At 36.2% G+C, this 20,058-nt stretch overlaps 1 protein-coding gene across 17 annotated transcripts in view; it reads right to left on the bottom strand.

Moving 5' to 3' along the window:
- CEP83 (centrosomal protein 83) overlaps positions 1-20,058 on the bottom strand; it is a 185,531-nt gene that overhangs the window by 129,334 nt on the left and 36,139 nt on the right. For 13 of the 17 annotated variants that reach the window (XR_004439673.1, XM_033221046.1, XM_033221048.1 and 10 more), the window contains 2 exons: positions 8,686-8,959; positions 8,065-8,215 (listed from right to left, as the gene is read on the bottom strand). Coding sequence is in view for 16 of the 17 variants with exons in the window: in XM_033221046.1 (XP_033076937.1) it covers positions 8,065-8,215; positions 8,686-8,858 (324 nt within the window). In the remaining variant the exon portion in view is untranslated. Of the gene's footprint in view, positions 1-8,064; positions 8,216-8,685; positions 8,960-15,420; positions 15,439-20,058 lie in introns of those variants that run through there. The other 4 variants (XM_033221060.1, XM_033221058.1, XM_033221059.1 and 1 more) reach the window with 2 other exon arrangements.

Below are 20,058 nucleotides of genomic sequence, written 5' to 3'. Positions count from 1 at the left end.
AATATCAGCTGTAAAAAAAAAAAAAAAAAGTCTAAAGTTTGTATTTATATTAATTTCTACAAAAATGATAATGTTCAGTTTCTTTTTTTATGAACAGTCCAAATACTATGTTCAAAATATTACATTCTATTGAATGGAGAGCATACTATATATAAAGCATTGTACAATGCACTGTAACCTACATACTATCCTGTTCTAAGCACCTTATATGCATTCATTGATTTAATTCCTACAACAATCCCACAGTATAGCTACACTGAGGCATACAAGGTATCTAAATAACTTTATAAAGATCACAAAAACTCACGTGAAGTACATATCTCCCCATAAAAACTCCAAACTCTGGTGTTAAAAATAACTCACACACACAAATAACTATAAAAGTAGGCAATACAGCCTTACCAGACAGATAAAAAAGAGAAAACACATTTAGGATAGAAGGCATGATGCATCAAAGGAATGGGAAAACTAAAGCTTATACAGAACCCTTATACAGAAAGCTTACAGAACCCAAACTCAAGCCAGGTAACATTTTAATTTGCCTGGGTGTCAGAGACTGTATGGGAGAAAAGTGATTCTCAAAGGTGAGTTAAAGCCATTTTGAATGTGACCACATTAAGTACTACAGAAAATTTAAAATTGTGGGTCCCTATATTCACACTGGTAAAAATCTCTAAACACTGTAACATTTCCAAATGCCACCTTGGAGGGCTGTACCCTGGCTGGAAACAAAAGGAAAAGAGGTTGCAGCTAAAGAGTGAAAGGTTCCTGAATACCAGGTTTAGACTCTTATTATTTATTCGATATTCAATAGTATTTACTTAAAAAATTTATTTTATTTAAAATGAATATATATAATTACATAAATAATTCAAACAAAAGCTTAAAAGGTCTTCTCACTGCAGTAACCCAATTTTCTTCTATTGAAGCAATCATTGTTAATAACTTCTGATGTACCCTTCCTAAAACAATCTACAGATACACAAGCATACATATCACTTTTGATTTCTATACAAAAAGGATATTGTACATATATTTTTCTGTACCTTATTTATTGAAGGTTTTTAAGCTTAAGAGTGACACTACCATATCCATATTTTACAAAGAAGCAAGACAAATCAAAAGCTTTAGTGGGAGAGTAGCTGTAGCTGTGGGAAGAAGAGGCAGTAAATGGAGCCAAAGAAACCAGATAGAAAGCTCATGTCATAATCTGGTTTACGGTATCAAGTATCAAGTCTGGTGACAACATCAAGAGTCCAAACTAAGATGAGGTAGCAATTAAAAGGAAGAGATTAATAGGTAAAGCTTACATGGCTCCTGTATCAAATGATCTAACTTCAAAACTAAGCAAGCAAAACCATGGGAAAACTAAGAAAACCTGAACAAAGATGGGATATTAAAAGGTATTAATGAATAAGTATTTTAAATATGGTAAAGGTATTGTGGTTATGCTTTAAAGAGAGACTGCACTGGTTTGTTATAGAGATATATACTCAACTATTTGTTGAAATAATATGATTTGATTCAAAATAATCCAGAGACATTGAGGAAAAAAGTGGGAGTGGGTGGAACAAAGTAGTAGATAAAACAAGCCTGGCTCTGAGAGAATTATTATTAATGCTAGATGATGGGTACATGGGAATGCATTACGTGTTTGAAATTTCCAAAACTGAAAGTTAACTGAAAGTAAAAAGCCTTTCAGCCAAGATAGAGTAAGAGCCCAGATTCACTCTCTTGCCTGAAACAAACAAAAGAACAGACAAAAATTAAACAGTTTGCAAGACACTAGACATAAGAAAGCAAAAGGCAGATCCCTGAGAGGCACAAAACATAGAAGATGAGCTTTGAGAGTTTTCAGGACCTGGCGCAGGAAAGGATACCCATGCAGTTATGATGGACTCCCTGAGTTGAGGAGATGAAACTGAGCATCTAGGGACACTGGGGTAGTTAGAGTCCTAAGACAGGGTAGCAGAGAAAAGAGGGCACAGAAAGATAACTATGAAGACCTACAAAAAGTTTTGACTCATTCAGTAAAGTACTGATTAGCACATGTGTGCAAGGAAACTACCTAACGCTAGGCAAAGAAACACCTGAAAGGAGTAGAAAGATGAATACACAGAGCTCATAGAGACCTAAGAATAGTTTCTGTTCCCCCAAATCAGATTAAAATCCTTCATTTCATAAAGAAACTGTTATAGTACTCAGAAGAATCTTGCGTCAGTGGTGGGAAATAATTAGCACTACACTAAATACTACTCTGGCTCCCACTTAAAAACTTAAAAGCAAGACCCAGAAAGATAAAACTGTTTCCAAATAATTCAACGGTGTCCCAAAATAAAGTTCAAGAACATGTATCAGAATATAAAAATATTGGGAGGTGGAGATCGCAGGGAGCTGAAATCACTCCATTGCACTCCATCCAGCCTGGGGAACAAGAGTGAAACTCCGTCTCAAAAACAAAACAAAAACAACAACAAAACAAATCCAGCATTTTAAAAAGAAAGTTCACAATATCTAACATCCAATAAAAATTTACCAGGCATGCAGAGAAGCATAAGAGACAAAGAGAGAGAAAGAGACAGAGTGTGTGTGTGTGTGTGTGTGTGTGTGTGTGTGGTGGGAGCAGGGGGGATAAACTTAAAACAGGCCCAGAAATGATATAGATATCACTGAAACTTTACTGTACAGTTATTGTAACTGAATTCCGTATGTTCAAAGAACTAGAGAAAAGACTGAACATGTTAGATAGAGATAAGGAAGATATAAAAAGACCAAGGCCGGACAAGGTGGCTCACGCCTGTAATCCCAGCACTTTGGGAGGCCATGGTGGCAGATCACGAGCTCAGGAGATTGAGACCATCCTGGCTAACACAGTGAAACCCCATCTCTAATAAAAATAAAACATAAAAAAATTAACCAGTCGTGGTGGCGGGCACGTGTAGTCCCAGCTACTCGGGAGGCTGAGGCAGGAGAATGGCGTGAACCCGGGAGGCGGAGCTTGCAGTAAGCGGAGATCACACCACTACACTCCAGCCTGGGCGACACAGAGAGACGCTGTCTCAAAAAAAACAAAAACGACAACAACAAAAAAAGACCAAAATTGAACTTTCAGAGATGAAAATTACACTGCATGGAATTAATGGTGGGTTAGATATTGCAGAAGAAAAAAATCAATGAAAATCAATGAATCTGAGAACATGGCAACAGAAACCAACCAAAATGAAGCACAGAGATAAAAAAAATACTAAAAATAAATAAATAAACAACATCAGCAAGCTATGGGAGAACTTTAAGTGGTCTAATGTTAGAATGTAATTAAGAGTCTCCAAACGAGGTGAAAGAGGAGACAGAAAATATTTTTAGAAGTAATCTCCAAAAATTTTCAGTTTGATAAAAACTGTAAACTCATAGATCTATGGAATTCAATAAACCCCAAGCACTACAGATATAAAGAAAACTGCAAAGTATGTCAATCAAATTGCTTAAAACCAGCAATAAAGAGAACAGCAGCCAAAAAACCATAAAAGGTGCATTACAAAGAACAAAGATAACCTGTGCTCACTACCCTGTAGAGTGATGCAGCTGCACAATATCCATGCAGCTCCTAATATTATATGTTCAATTACATCACAGATGCCTCTTGGAAACAACAGTGCTTTAAATTCTGTAATGGTGTGCACTCACCATTGGCCTGTGCAATCTAACAGCATACAACAGTTTAGGGGTCTTCTGATCTGAGGTCTCTGACAAAGGATCTCTAACTTTTTCTTAACTCCTAGGAATCTTATTAAAAACAAATACCCACATAATAAATTCTCTCTTCCTCTGTCTCTCCCCATCTCTCCCTCTCCTATCCCCTATATCTCCAAAGCACACATAAACCAAAGACACTGACTGAATTAGAGGATTTCTCTCATCCCATTTTAGGAAAAAACATTCTGTCTTAGACTACCTTTTTTTTTTTTTTTTTTTTTTGAGAAAGAAAGAGTCTCGCTCTGTCGCCTAGGCTGGGGTGTAGTGGCACGATCTTGGCTCACTGCAAACTCTGCCTCCAGGTTCAAGCAATTCTCATGCCTCACCCTCCCGAGTAGCTGGGAGGACAGGCATGCGCCACCACACCCAGCTAATATTTGTATTTTTAATGGAGACAGAGTTTTACCATGTTGGCCAGCCTGGTCTCGAACTCCTGACCTCAGGAGATCCATACACCTCGGCCTCCCAAAGATCTGGGATCACAGCCATGAGCCACTGCACCCAGCAGTGTCTTAGACTTCTAATGGAATATTGCCACTACTTGTCTACAAAGAAACATAAGAATGCTTTATCATACAACAGTCTAGGTGTCATTACCTATTTTAAATCTATAAAAACAAATCTTTAACACTGCAGTACTTGCCATTTAATAATCTAAAATAGGCCAATATTTTACAAAGAATACTTTAAGAAGGCAAATACTGCTATGTCAAACATTCCTAATAAATTAATGACTGAAACTGAGTATTATATTTTGATCTGAGCTTCCCAGCAGTCAAAACAAAATGGGAAACTGTATACTAGGCTATAGTTTTCATTAGCACAAAAAGAGCATATTAATCACTGGTAAAGTAATTTTCATTTAGTTTTATTAGAATATATCAAATGATCCCCATATGTAAAAAGGTTTTGCTAACATGGTACATAGCAACACAATAACAACATGTACTGACCACTTACTAGGTCAAAGTACCATACTAATACTTTTTTTTGATGAATTTCTACCATCACAATTCCTTTTCCTGTGATTTTTTTTTCCCCGCTTCAAATTTTCATTTGTTTTTAGCCTGCTCTAAAATTCTCAGTTATTGTTTGAGAAATAAGAAACAAAATACTCTGGGTCCTTGGTAAAAACTGTATTTCTCACTGAAGAAACTGTGCCTTTTTACTGGTTTCAGAAAAAATGAGACCTCTTTTTCATTAGTATTTATCAACAGTACAAGTTTCTTTTCATTTTTATAGTTTTTTTTTTTTTTTGGTTAAGAGTCAGGGTCTCACGCTGTTGCCCAGGGTAAAGTGTTGCCCAGGCTCCAGCTCCCTGAAGCCTCAAACTCCTAGGCTCAAACAAGTCTCCTGTCTCAGCCTCTTTCGTAGCTGGGACTACAGGTGCATGCCACTATGTCAGGCTAATTTATTCAACTTTACTTTTTAGAGACAGAGTCTCACTATGTTACCCAGGCTGGTTTTGAACTCCTAGCCTCAAGTGATCCTCCTGCCTCCCAAAGTGTACCATGCTCAGCCTGAACTAACACTTTCCATGCATTGTCTCATTTCATCCTTACAGTCATCCTATGAGCTAGGCACTATTATCATTCCCACTCACTACTGATGCAGAAATGTTCTTTAAATGAATATCTCTTATATCTTTTTCCTATAAAAGCCAAAGAGATGACATTAAATCTTAGAAAAAGCATTTCTGTAGGTAGACTAGATAATGCATGTATATTTTAAAAATAATCACCTTTCATAAACCTTCATTGAAATATTTCTTGATCTTGGTTGAATTTACTTTTCTAAACTTATAATTCACGTAAATTTCAAGCATCCATTAAATAAATAGCTAAATTGCTTCAAAATATGTGTTCATATATATACATGATGTTTCTTTAGCTTATTTTTGCCGAATAAATATCACACAGAAACTAGATATGTGTATCTTAAAAAACAGAAGGCTTACTAGATAAATTATATTTGTGAGCAAACATTTGGGAAGTTTTCACATGGAGGAACATCCAAAGTTATCAACAGGGAGGCTATGCGTAGATGACTTCATTTTAATAGGAGACGGAAAATGTTTAACATACTTTAATCTATAAATACAATTGGGTCACTTTTTTAAAAGTTCACCAGGTTCTCTAGCACTGAAAGCACTGAAGCAGAGAATGAAGAGAGTCCTGTCTGAAAGATGTTCTAAAAGGGATTCTGCTTTGGACAGTGTATTCGTTTCCTAGGTTGCCATAATAAAATACCAGAAACCATGCAGCTTTAAATAACCAAAGTTTGTTCTTTCACAGTTTTGGAGGTTATTAGTCTGAAATCAGGGTGTGTTGACAGGTCTTGCTTCCCGTAAAATCTGCAGGGAAGAATCTTTCCTTGCCTCTCTCTAGGAAGCTTCTGAAGCACTTAAACCTCTGCCTCCACCATCACACAGTGTTCCCCTCAAACCCATCTGTCTCCATCTCTCTTCTCCTCTTTTTTTAAGGACACCAGTAACACTGAGTTAAAGGCCCATCATACTCCAATATGACCTCATCAACTTAACAAATTATATTTGTAATGACTCTACATCCAAATAAGGTCACATTCTGAGGTACTAGGAGTTAGGACTTCAACATATCCTGGTTGGGGATACAACTCGACCCATAATAGATTCAAAGAAAAAACAGATGATTACCAACTCTAACATGCTGAGGCTCTAGGTATGTTTGACACAGACAGTGCAATATATGAACAACAATCCCAATTCATTCATTTATTTCCATTTTTCATGTCATTCATTCAACAAATAGGTGTTTACTAGGCATTATCCTAAACACTGAAGACACACTGAAAAAAAGTTCCTGCCTTCATGGAGCCTGAATTCAAATAAACATGTCATCATTTATGAGTATTTACTATGTGGCAAGTATGATAGTAAAAATGTAGATGTTATCTCATTAGTCCTCACAACTCTTCTTGTTAAGCAGAAACTTTTATCCCCTTTACCACATGAGAAAACTAGGCATAGAGACATAGTTACTTGTGAAGGTATCATCTTCTGGAAGAATTGACCCTTTTTCATTATAAAATGTCCTTTTTACCTTTAGTGATACTCTGTCTGGAAGTCTCTTTTATCTGATATTAATATAGCTACTCCAGCCTTCTGGATGTGCTTTACTTACTTTCTGGATGTGCTTGGTACAAATAATCACGTTTAGATGTCACTCTCACAAAACAGAATTAAATTTATAATACCTGAAGAATCTCTCAAACATCTTGGGTTTAGCATTCATAGCTTCCATTCACACAGGGCTCTATATTTTTGCAAAACAAATTAATGCACTGATTGCACAGGCTTAAATTACATTTCCCTCTTCAATTTACATTTCTGAGGTTTCTATTTGTATATTTAAATGTCCTAAATATACCTAGGAATGAAACAGTGAGCACAGTGGAGGCTCCAAGCCAGGCTTCGTGGTGTTGTTCCCAGCAATGGTAGATTTCAAAAAGTTATTGAATGACAAACTTACAAGGCTTCTGTCAAAGGATATCTAAGAGTTGGGTGATATGCCAGACAGGTGACTTGAAAGATGCCTTCTTACTCTCTGAACTTCTGACTCTAATATTAATAATACCTTATTATTTGTACCAAGCAGATTCTTAGGCAGAAATAAATAGCTGGTGCTCTTCAGAGATTAAATAAATACAGGAAAAATTATTCGTGAGAACCTACTAATTTAAAATTTACAGGAAATTTGACTGGAGTTTAAAGTCTGGCTTTGCTCTACTTTCCAGACAAATGAAAAAATGAATAGTGTGAAAATTATCTAAAGAAACTGTACTTCAGCACTTCGGAGACAACCATCTTTTGCTTACAAACCCACTTGCTTTACGATGTACACAAAAATTATGTGCACATACTGTTTTTACAGTCTCTTTTAAGAAACTCCTTACGAACAGCTATCTTTTTTTAGTTTACTTTCAGTTATAACGCATATACAAATATTAGTAAATCTTTCTTTTAAAAAAATTCTTTAATTCTGGATTTTTATCAATTCAAACTCACTTTTTCCCTAATTATTCTTAATGGTAAAATATTATTTATATCAGAATAGGCAATATAATACCAATTTACATAAAATAATAGCTTAATGGCTCCCTTACATGGTAGCTAACATTCTAAAATATATGAAAGAAGATTAAATTGTACCACTTGGAGATACAGCAAAGTAATCATTAAGGATATAGACAGAAATTGCCAAATTCACCAACACTACTTACTCCCATTACGTATCTGACTACTTTTATACTAACTCAAATATATTTTCTCACCTGCAGTTTCATTTCTTCTAAGTCTTTAGTTTTCTCTACTAATTCTCCTCTTAGCTCTTCAAGCAGCAGCTGAAGTTTTTCCTGCTGAGTTTGCTTTTCATTAAACAGGTGCTTGAGTTCATTTTGTAACTTTACATATTCATTATGCAACCTGGTTTTTTAAAAAAAGAATTCAATTTTGAGTAAATCCTTTCTTTCTAATTGCATTACTTTATGTAAAGTCAATCAACACTACAGAAAAACAAGACCAATATCACCCACTACTTTAAACCCACAAATATCTTCTCTTTACAGAGTTTCATTTAATTATTAACACTGTAGTTTTGGAATGCAATTTTACTTGGGTGGGAGATGGGGAACACATTTAGCCATCTGGATACATTTAATCTTACATGTCTTGCTACTTTCAAAATAAGGTGTATAAATTCATAACCCACTTGATATCATACTTAGTTTGGAACAAAATAATTTTAAAGTAAAAATGTTACTGTATTAAAAAAGTTTTAAATGTATACACTGCAAAATAACAAAATTATACTATATTCTATAGCAAACATTCAGCCAAGATAATGCCAATAACTTTTTAAAACTAAACCCCACTTCTAGATTTAAGTAGTTTACCTTGTGTGTTCAGCCTTCAGAGTCTGATAATTAGCTTTATGATGCTCACATCGTAACCTTTCATCAATTAACATTTTCTGGAACTCTGACTGAGAACTTGTCAATCCGCTGTCTCCACCAGGAGGAAAATTATTGGGAAAAGTGTCCATATCGGTAAATGTGCTGACAACCATGTAAAAATAAGTTTTGGCTTTCTTACTGTTTTAGTTTTCTTTCCAAGAATATTTCCCGCTCCTTTCTTGCTAAGGCAGAATCTCAGCAGGCCAAATTACACCTGCGCAGAGAAAAAACATAATTTGCGATCAGTAAAAGTAAGCTTCCTTTAATGTTACATATTTTTATCACTTTTATTATTCTCCTTATCTTTTCTTTTCTTTTTTTGGGGGGGGGAGGGGTCTGCCCAGGCTAGAGTGCAATGGTGTGATCTCGGCTCACTACAACCTGTGCCTCCCAGGTTCAAGGGATTCTCCTGCCTCAGCTTCCTGAGTAGCTAGAATTACAGGTGCCTGCCACCATGCCCGAATAACTTTTGTATTTTTAGTAGAGACGGGGTTTCACCATGCTGGCTAGGCTGATCTCCAACTCCTGACCTCAGGCGATCTGCCTGCCTTGGCCTCCCAAAGTGCTGGGATTACAGGTGTGAGCCACCACGCCCAGCTTATCCTTATCATTTTTATTACAAAGCCCAATCTCAGATTTTAATTGTTCATAAAACAAAATGCAAATATAAAGCCGAATCACACCTCGAAAAATTTTCTTTATTTCCATGTAGCTTCTGTGACCATCAAAATCACATCTTCAAGTATTAACCTAGCTCCACTAGAAGCACAGACTTCTCCAGTTTAGGTAGTCTTAAATTCACAAACCAGTGTTGTGTTTCCTGAAGCTACTGCAGTAAGCTTCAAATATAGATCCTGATACAAAATCCATACTTCTAAATCAGAGGAAAAGCTATTTGGAACTTGGTAACTGGCTGGGGAGAATTAAGGTCTTCAAAAGGTGACTTCCAGCAAGTAACTATGTCTATGATTAATGCTTTGAAGAGTCTTTTATTTGACACAACGCAAGCTGCACCCAGACTACAGATTCAGATGAGAAATTAGTCAACACATAAATATTGATCAACTCCTATGTGTTATACACTGTTAAGAACAGAAAACTAAATCTCACCTATCTCCAAAAGCACTGACTCAGTATTATGAACATTACTGTTTATTTCATCTAGAAGTAATAAATGATGTTTCAAAGTGTTCTTATAACTAAGAACAAAAATTTTAATTAAAAGAGTTGTCTCCTTTCTTTCTCTAGTGCCATAATACATATATACATATACACATATATATACACATACACACACACACATATACATACATATTTTTTTCCTGATAGAATCTTCCTTAGTCATGGGTTATTAACAAATCACTTCTTATAACAAAAAAAATCTTTGTCCTATGCAAATCAACCATTAAATTATTCAGCCTTGCTTGAATTATACCATCTCTGATAAATTAGTGTGATATCTACGTATTACTTAAGACAACCTTTAAACCGTAATTGCAGTTGTTTTGGTTTACTCTGAAATTATATTTTAACAGAAGGGGAAAAGTCCCTCAAGAACATTATACTCCTTACTCTTAGGTTTAATGTGCACTGGGATTCAATTTTTGTAAATACAGAATGTGCTATCTGTAGCAGCTACCACAAAATCATCCTGCCAAAAGTATACATTTGCCAAGGATTAATGAATTGCATCATAAAACTGGCATTCAATTTTTACTCCACTGTGGGTAAAATGCTATCAAATAGAATCTCATGCTCCAACGAAATCTTTCGTGAAAAGAAGAATCAACTGTTGTGGCAAACTTCATTGTTGTCCCATATTAGGAAATTGCTACAGCCATCCCAACCTTCAGCAACCACTACTCTAAATAGTTAGCAGCCATCAGCAGAAAGGCCAGACCCTCCATCTGCTAATAGATGATGACTTACTGAAGGCTCAGGTGATCAATAGTATTTTTTAACAACAAAGTACTTTCTAATTAAGGTATCTACATTTTTAAGACATAATTACATTGTAAACTTAACAGACTACAGTATAGTGTAAACATAACTTTTCTATGCACTGAGAAATCAGAAAATTCATGTGACTTGCTTTATTGTAGTAGCAATCCAAATAAGTTAAAATAAGGAAACACTAATTGCTAAATGTAAGGTTAGGTTTAACTCTTGCCTTCTTAAAGCTTTATAGGAAGAAAAAATATTTGGGGATTAATAAATACGTTTGGCTCCACATTAAAAATTATTCCATGGAAAAAATACATTTTTAAAGATTATAAAATGTGTGTTTATAAAATGTTGATATGTGACAGCTCAAAATTGCTTACTTCCTAGGTTTTCTTTTTTTTTTTTGAGACGGAGTCTCACTCTGTCGCCCAGGCTGGAGTGCAGTGGCCGGATCTCAGCTCACTGCAAGCTCCGCCTCCCGGGTTTATGCCATTCTCTCGCCTCAGCCTCCCGAGTAGCTGGGACTACAGGCGCCCGCCACATCGCCCGGCTAATTTTTTGTATTTTTTTAGTAGAGACGGGGTTTCACCATGTTAGCCAGGATGGTCTCGATCTCCTGACCTCGTGATCCACCCGTCTCGGCCTCCCAAAGTGCTGGGATTACAGGCTTGAGCCACCGCGCCCGGCCTAGGTTTTCACTAAAAATTAAGATTACTAAGATTTAACTAAAAATTAAGATTACTAAGAGTTAAAATTCTAGTTAATACATAGAATTCTGCATGCAAAGTGTACAAGAAAAAAACAAAATTTGTTTTTGGTGAAAAATTGTTTTAAAAGACATAAAAATGTTTTTATTTAAAAAGTAGTTGGTCTAATTCAGAGGTTATTGAAAGATTATTTCAAAATATGAATTTGGAAAAACATAAAAACAAGGCAGAAAGGAACAAGTGAAAAACAGATACAAAAAAACTATGACAATGTATTTTTGGTAAGAAAAGAGAATGACAGTAATTTTGTGTATAAAAAAATCTTATGTGGTTGAAATGATAGAAAAAAAGGGAAGTAAATTTTTGTCCTAAGGTAAAATGATTGTTTCAATATAAAAAAGAGAAATATAAGACAAAACTAAAGGATTGAGCAAGTTATAGAAGGTCTGGGCAAATTATGAAAGGTTGGTGAGAGATGAATCTTATGAAAGAAATTTTATTTGTGAACAAATTGGCTAAGATGAAAAGTAAACTGTTTATAGGTTTGTCTTAAAATTGACTCCTCATATCAAAAGTACACTGATACAAAACTAAAATTTGATCTTCTCTTTTAAAACAAGATTTTCTTAGAGTACTGATTGAAAAAATAATAAAAGTACATTTTAAGACCAAAAAAACCACTATTTAAAAATAATAAAAGTAGATTTTAAGGCAAAAAACCCCCACTATTTAAAATGGAGAGAGAAATTAATAATGATAAAGGTTAAATACACCAGAAAGATGTGACGATTTTAAATTTATATGCACTTACTATGGCCACTAAATATGTAAGGCAAAAGTTGTCAAAACTCTAAGGAGAAATAGACAAATTCACAATGATAAGAGGAGAATTTCACCACTATTCTTGGTAACTAATGGGACAAGATGATTTTAAAAAATAATCAATAAGAACACAGATAATTTAAACAACACAATTAACCATGCTGACCTAACTCACATATGGAAGACTATATCCCATAACTATAGAATACACACAACTCACAAGTATACACATAACAATTATAAATATTGACCACATACCAGGTATTTTTTTTTTAATTTCAAACATTTTAAAAGACCAAGATCATACAAGATACCTTCTCTGACCACAATGTTATTAAACTAAAATTCAATACAAAAAATAACCAGAAAAGCCACATGTGTTTACAAAGTAAGACACACATTTCTAAATAACTTATGAATCAAAGAAAAGGTCGAAATAGAAATTAGAAAATATGTAGTACTAAATGAAAATTGATACCCCATTTCAAAATTTATGGAATAAAGGTTTCTACTTTGAGGAAGATGGAGCAGATACACATTTTCCTTTTAAACTCATTAATAAAACTAAGAGTGCTAGATTTAGGTATATGACAAACTTAAGACCGAATAACGGAGACTAGAAGGCTGACCACCTAAGGACCTGAGAATGCAAGGACAAATACAGTGGTGAGTTTAGTTCCCTGAGCTTTCTTTTTCATATATCTCGGACACAGAGCTGAAGAAACTGGCAACCAGGAAACACCAATTAATTCAGACAAATAAGTCATGAACAAAAAAAGCCTACTCTCTAGCCAAAGGAACAAAAATGAGAAAGCCTAGCAAGATAATATGTAGACAATTACAGTGCACTCTATCCAAACACCACACACACACACACAAAACTGCAGCTCCACCTCCATCCACACAAGCAAAGATCAGGTGGAAGCCAAGCTAGGCTGTAATAAAATACCCCAGTACTGGGCCAAGATGGTGCACAAGAAGGCTGACTAGAAAACAGAAACTTCCATTGCTTCCTAAAAACGTAATAAAGCTCAATGATCCCGCAATGTCAGAGGAGACCACACGGAAAACCTAAACTTTCACCTCCACCAACAGTAACAAAGAGGACCTCCCTCACCCCACTGAAGTGCTGGCACAGAAGACCTAGTTAGGACAGGCACAACCACCAACAGTAATGAGGCTACCCTCTCCAGGGTATCAGTGAAGATCACATGGAGAGCCAGAACTACAGCTACCTGGCAATAACAAAGACCCCTCCCGCAAGCCCCCTCCCAAAAAAACTAAAGTGTCAACAGAGGCCAATTTAGAAACCTCGACTTGCTAGGCACTATGGCTTGTGACTGTAAATCCCAGCCACTCAGAAGGTGAGGTGGAAGGATTGCTTGAGACCAGGAGTTCGAGACCAGCCTGGGAAACAGTGAGACCCTGTCTCAAAAAAAAAAAAAAAAAGTCATTAGCTGGGCATGGTGGCATGTGCCTATATATATGCCCAGGTACTTGGGAAGCTAAGGTAAGAGGATTGCTTAAGCCCAGTTCAAGGCTGCAGTGAGCTATGATTATGCCACCACACTCTAGCCTAGGCAACAAAGCAAGACTCCCACCTCTTAAAAAAAAAAAAAACCACACACACAAACAAAAAAAAATCTTGTACTTCCACCCCCACCAGGCAAAAACAAGGTAGTATGCCCTCTTTCCTCTACCAGAAAAGTGTCAGAAAAAGCCAGCTAAAACAAAAGGTTTAGATAGAATCCATGGTATTATAATATCCCAAATGTCCAAGTTTCGATAGAGAACCACTGGTCAGCCAGGCACGGTGGCTTGCGCCTGTAATTCAAGCACTTTGGGAGGCTGAGGCAGGTGGATCACCTGAGTTCGAGACCAGCCTGGCCAACATGGCGAAACCCCATCTCTACCAAAAATACAAAAATTACCTGGGTGTGGTGCTGCATGCCTATAATCTCAGCTACTCAGGAGGCTGAGGCAGGAGAAACGCTTGAACCCAGGAGGCAGAGGTTGCAGTGAGCTGTGATCACACTACAGCACTCCCGCCTGGGCGACAGAGGGAGACTCCATCTCAAAAATAAATACATACATACATACATAAATATAAGAAAAGAAATCCACTGATCATATCAAGAATGAAGATTTCAAACTGAATGAAAAAAGGTAACAAGCCAACACTATGATGACAGAGATGTTATGGTTATCTGACAAAGACTTTAAAGCACTGATGATAAAAATGCTTAAACAAACAATGACAAACAAGCTTGAAATAAATGAAAAGAGGGTCACAGAAAAGAAATACAAGCCTCAGAAAAGAAGGTAAAAAGAACAATCAAGTGGAAATTTTAAAACTGAAAAATACAGGCTAAGCCTGGTGGCTCAAGCCTGTAATTCCAGCACTTTGGGAGGCTGAGGCAGGTGGGTCACTTGAGGCCAGGAGTTCAAGATCACCCTGGCCAACATAGTGAAACCCCATCTCTACTAAAAATACAAAAATTAGCCAGGCAGTGTCGCATGCGCCTGTAGTCCAGCTACTCAGGAGGCTGAGGCAGGAGAACTGCTTGAATCTGGGACGCAGAGGCTGCAGTGAGCCAAGATTGTGCCACTGCACTCCAGCCTGGGTGACAGACTGAGACTCTGTCTTTAAAAAAAAAAAAAAATTAAATGACCAAAATAAAAATATTAGATGAGCTCATCAGCAGAAATAGAAAGGAAAAGAATTAATGCACTGGGAAGACAGAACTACAGAAATTACTCAGCCTGAACAACAGACAGAAAATAGACACACAAAATAAACAAGCAGCTCAGGGACTGTCAGAACTAAAATAAAATACCTACCATTCCTGTTCTTGGAGTATGATTCCATTTATATGAAATATCCAGAATAGACAAATACATAGAAGGTAGACCAATGACTGCCAGGGGCTAAAGGAATGGGGAAATGGGAACTGACTGCTTTATGCGTACAAGGTTTTCTTTGATGTGGTAAAATGTTTTGGAACTAGACAGTGGTGGTTGTTACACAATGTTGTGAATGTAATAAATGCCACTAAATTACGTACTTTAAAATAGTTAATGTTATGCTACATTAATTTCACCTCAATAAAAAAAAGAAAAATAAACCTAGCAAACTAGAAACTTCAAAGTGCATCAGTCTTATGAAAGGTGTATATAAAAAGAGTATGTTAAAACACCATACCTGATTTTAAAATCTTAAAACATCTTTTTCTGAGAATGTGATCAAAACAAGAAAGTCCACTATTGCCACTTTTATTCAACATTGTATTGAAGAACTGGAACAATTCTTCAAGAGACCAATAAAACAGGATACAGCCCAGGAATAGAAGGTATAAAAACTAAAAAAAAAAAAAAAAAAAAAAAAAATTCTTTATATACAGACGTTCTGATTGTATATGTAGAAAATCTAAAAAAAAAAAAAATTACAGAAAAATAATTAGAAAAAGCAAGTTAGCAAGATTGGTAGATAGAGTAATATACAAAAATTAATTGCATTCTATATGCCAGCAACAAAATATTTTTATTTTTTCAATAGTGATATTCTTTAACAAAGTATTTTTAAAGACATTCTTAATACCATAAAAAAATACCAAAAGCCTAGGTAAAAACATGTGCAAACTATTTACTATAGGAAAACTGTGGCTAGCTACTGAAACTAAAAAAGACCTAATAGAGATATGGATCAGGTGTATGGATTAGAAAACATTCTAAAGAGACAAATTCTCCCCAATCCACAGATGATGCAATATCAATATCCAAATGAGTGTGTCTCTATGTGTGAGAAACTTAACATGCTGATTCAAAAATATATGTGGAAATACAAAAGATTTCCACTGTTGTTGGCCTACCAACAACAGTGGAAATGATTTTAAAGAAAAAAAATGGGAAGACTTTACTATATATCAATACTTAGTATAAATACACAGTAATTAAGATGGTATGGTATGCCGTTGGCTTAATTATAGACAAAGAGACCAATAAAACAGGATACAGCCCATAAACTGACCCACCCATATAAGATAATTTAGAACAAAGCTGGTTTTGCTGAACTGGAAGAAGAGTCTTCCATAAACGCCACTGGGACAACTAGATCACCTTGTAGAAAAAAACAAACTTGGGCCTTTCTTTATATTACACACTAAAATTAATTCCATTTGGACTGAAATGTGAAAAGCAGAAGCACAAAGTTGCCACAACATAGCAAAAAATATTCAGTAACTCAAGGCAGGAAAAATAGTACGTCTAAACTCTAAAACGTGATTCCCACATAAATAATGAGACCAAGCACCTTTCTTTGTTTACTGGCCATTTAGATATCTTCTTTTATAAAATATCCATTTGCATCTTTTGCCCAATTTTTTCTGTTGAATTGTCTTTTTAATTACTAATTTGTAAAAATTATTTATATTTAAATCTCAATGAGAAAACCAAAAAGACTGACGGATAAGTCTGGAGAGGAAAGGATGCAAAGTTGCAGTGTAAACTGGCATATTCACTTTGGAAAAAAACTAGCATTATCTACTAAGGTTAAAAAAATACATATACTATGACTCAGTAGTTCCTCTCCTTGGCATATATCCACTTGAAATGTGGTAAATACAGGTACAAAAAAGATTTATATGATACTGTTCATAGCAGTATTATTCCTAACAATTGAAACCTAGAAACAAATCCAATGACCATCAATAGTTGAAGAAACAAATAGTGGTATAATGGAACTAGTACTATACTGCAATAAAAATAAACTATAGATCAAGCTTGTCCAACCTGTAGCCCATGGGCCACATACAGCCTATGATGGCTTTGAATGCAGCCCGACACAAATTCATAAACTTTCTTAAAACCTTATGAGAGATTTTTTTGCATTTTTGTTGTTGTTGTTGTTCATCAGCTTACATTACTGTTAGTGTATTTTATGTGTGGTCCAAGATAATTCTTCTTCCAGTGTGGCCCAGGGAAGCCGAAAGACTGGACATCCCTGCTACAGATACTCTATACATAGGGTGGATATTACAGACATACTGTCCAGAAGAAGCCAAACACAAAAGAATATACACTAAATTATTACAAATATATAACTTATTACAAATATATAAAGTTTAAAAATTAAAAACAAGCACTATAGTATATAGGGGATACATGCTTAGGTATAAGCATGTATAAAGAAAGGAACTAATTATCATTAAAGTCAGGAAAATATTACTTGATGAGGCTAGTAATGTTCTACTTCTTGATTTTTGCGGATACATGGAGGTTTGCTTTGTAACTTGCTTTGTAAATCACTCAGCTGTACGTTGTTGTGTACTTTTCTATATGTATATTATAATTTATAATTTTTTTTGAGACATTCTGTAATCCACACTGGAGTGCGACGGCACAATCACAGCTTACTGCACTGTCAGTCTCCCAGGCTCAAGTCACCTCAGTCTCCCAAGTAGCCGGGACTACAGGTACATGCCATTAAGCCTGGCTTTTTACAATTTTTTTAATTTAATTTTTATTTTTATTTTGTAGAGACAAGGTCCTGCTTTGTTGCCCAGGCTGGGCTTGAACTCCCACACTCAAGCCATCCTCCAACCTTGGCCTGCTAAAATGCTGGGATTACAGGAATGAGCCACTGCAACCAACCTTATAATTCACAATTTTTAAAAAGGGACTTAGAAGGGAGAGTGACTCAAAAATTGGGATCAGCATCATGTCAAGGACTGTAGTCCTTTTCATTGTTCTTCCAACAAATCCTGTTGGCTTAATTCTCCTCATGGTTGTGAGGCTACCACATGGATATGTAATATTCATTTTTTTTAAATTTCTGCTACTAGTTCTCTTTTATCTATGTGCTTGTTTACAGTCCTTTAAGTAAAATTTACATATAATGAAATGCACAAATATTATCTCCATGCATCACTTAACAAGGATATGCTCTGATAAACTCATTGTTAAGTGATTTCATTGTTGTGTGAACATCAAAGAATGTACGGTACTCACACAAACCTAGATGATATGGCCTATTACACACCTAAGCTATATGGTATAGCCTATTGCTTGTAGGTTACAAACCTGTACATGTTACTCTACTAAATATTGGAGGCAACTGTAGAAAACGAAGTAGAGGTTCCTCTTCAAAAGGACTTTCCTTCCAGTCTAATTGAGAATAAATAGTAGCCTCTCCTAGAAGCAAAACTTATTCAAATATTCTTAAATATCTGCTAGTCGTAATAAAGAAAGCAATATATTTTGTATTCTTAGCCCTCACCTTTTAGCCTAGATATTTGCCCTGGCATGTCTATACAGGCCCAAGCAAGCATTAGTTCGTAGCCTGTTCCTCTTCCTTAATTGGAGGTGTTTTGGCCTTTCTCAGCATTCCACAAGTTACTTCCTCCTTTCCTGTGTTCTCTACCTTTGCCTCTTTTGGGAAGTTCTAAGTTGCTAGCCAATCGGGACAAGTACAGAATGTGAGGTCCCGTTCCAGCCAATGGAAACTGGACACAGCCATAGGGTGGACGCGTTAGATTATACATGACCCTGTCTCCTTTGTTGGTGTGTGCTCTCGTGGCACGACTGCTAGCAAGCGGCACCCTTTCCGCAGAAAGTAAATTAGCTGAGAGATCCTTTGTCTTAGTTTTGATTTCCACAACACTTAATACCCATTTCCAACAGCAATTGTAACACAAATCACTGGGCAATAAAAAATTTTTTAGCTCCCTTATAATCTTATGGTACCACTGTTGTGTATGTGGTTATATGTAGCACATGAATGTACACAATTTCATGAGTTCACAAAAGAACTCAAGAAAGTCTCAATTTCATCAAGATATAAAACAGTCCCATCACTCCAGAAAGTTCCTTCATATGCCTTCCCAATCACCCCACCCACAAGAGGCAACCACTTTTGTGGGTACTCTCACCACAGTTCCACCTGATCCAGAACATATTAAAGTGAAATCATACGGTATGTACTCTCATGTATTTGCCTTGTTTCACCCAAGTGACTGTGAGATTCACCTATGTTTTTGTGTATCTCAGTACTTTGTTCCTTTATAAGGCTGAGTAGCATTTCATCATTTAAACATACCACATATTGTTTATCCATTCTCCTGCTGATGCACATTTGGTTGTTTCTGCTTACAACGAATACAGCTGCTATGAATATTCTTGTACAAGACTTTCTGTGGACACATTTTCAGATTGGGGGTGGGTGGTGATAAACATTTAAGAGTGGAATTGCTGGGTCATGGAGCAGGTTTATATTTAACTTTGTGTAAGAAATTGCCAAATCTTTTTCCAACGTGGTTGTACCATTTTCTATTCCAACCAAAAACATATGAGAATTTTGTTTTGTTTAGTTTAGTTTTCTGAGATGGAGTTTCGCTTTTGTTGCTGAGGCTGGAGTGCAATGGTGTGATCTCAGCTCACCACAGCCTCCGTCTCCTGGGTTCAAGTGATTCTCCTGCCTCCGCCTCCCAAGCAGCTGGGATTACAGGCATGTACCAGCACACCTGGCTGATTTTGTCTTTTCAGTAGAGATGGGGTTTCTCCATGTTGGTCAGGCTGGTCTTGAATTCCCGACATCAAGTGACCCGCCCATCTCAGCCTCCCAAAGTGCTGGGATTACACGTGTGAGGCACCATGTCCGGCCAACATACTCAGAATTCTGTTTGCTCCACATTTTTCCCAATACCTTGTAGCTGCACCAGACCAATCTGGTTCAACTTTTATGTAACAAATTGTGAGTCATTTTTCAGTTGCCATGGACCCTCAGCTCACATAACCTAAGCATGCCAAGATGAGCCAAGACTGCAATCTCAGGAGGAACCTAAGT

Source organism: Trachypithecus francoisi, unplaced genomic scaffold (assembly GCF_009764315.1).
Source record: "Trachypithecus francoisi isolate TF-2019V2 unplaced genomic scaffold, Tfra_2.0 Lachesis_group11, whole genome shotgun sequence".
In the NCBI taxonomy this organism is placed as follows: Eukaryota; Metazoa; Chordata; class Mammalia; order Primates; family Cercopithecidae; genus Trachypithecus; species Trachypithecus francoisi.
The sequence above is the reverse complement of the archived record's forward strand: the minus strand, read 5'-3'. Positions and strand labels throughout refer to the sequence as shown.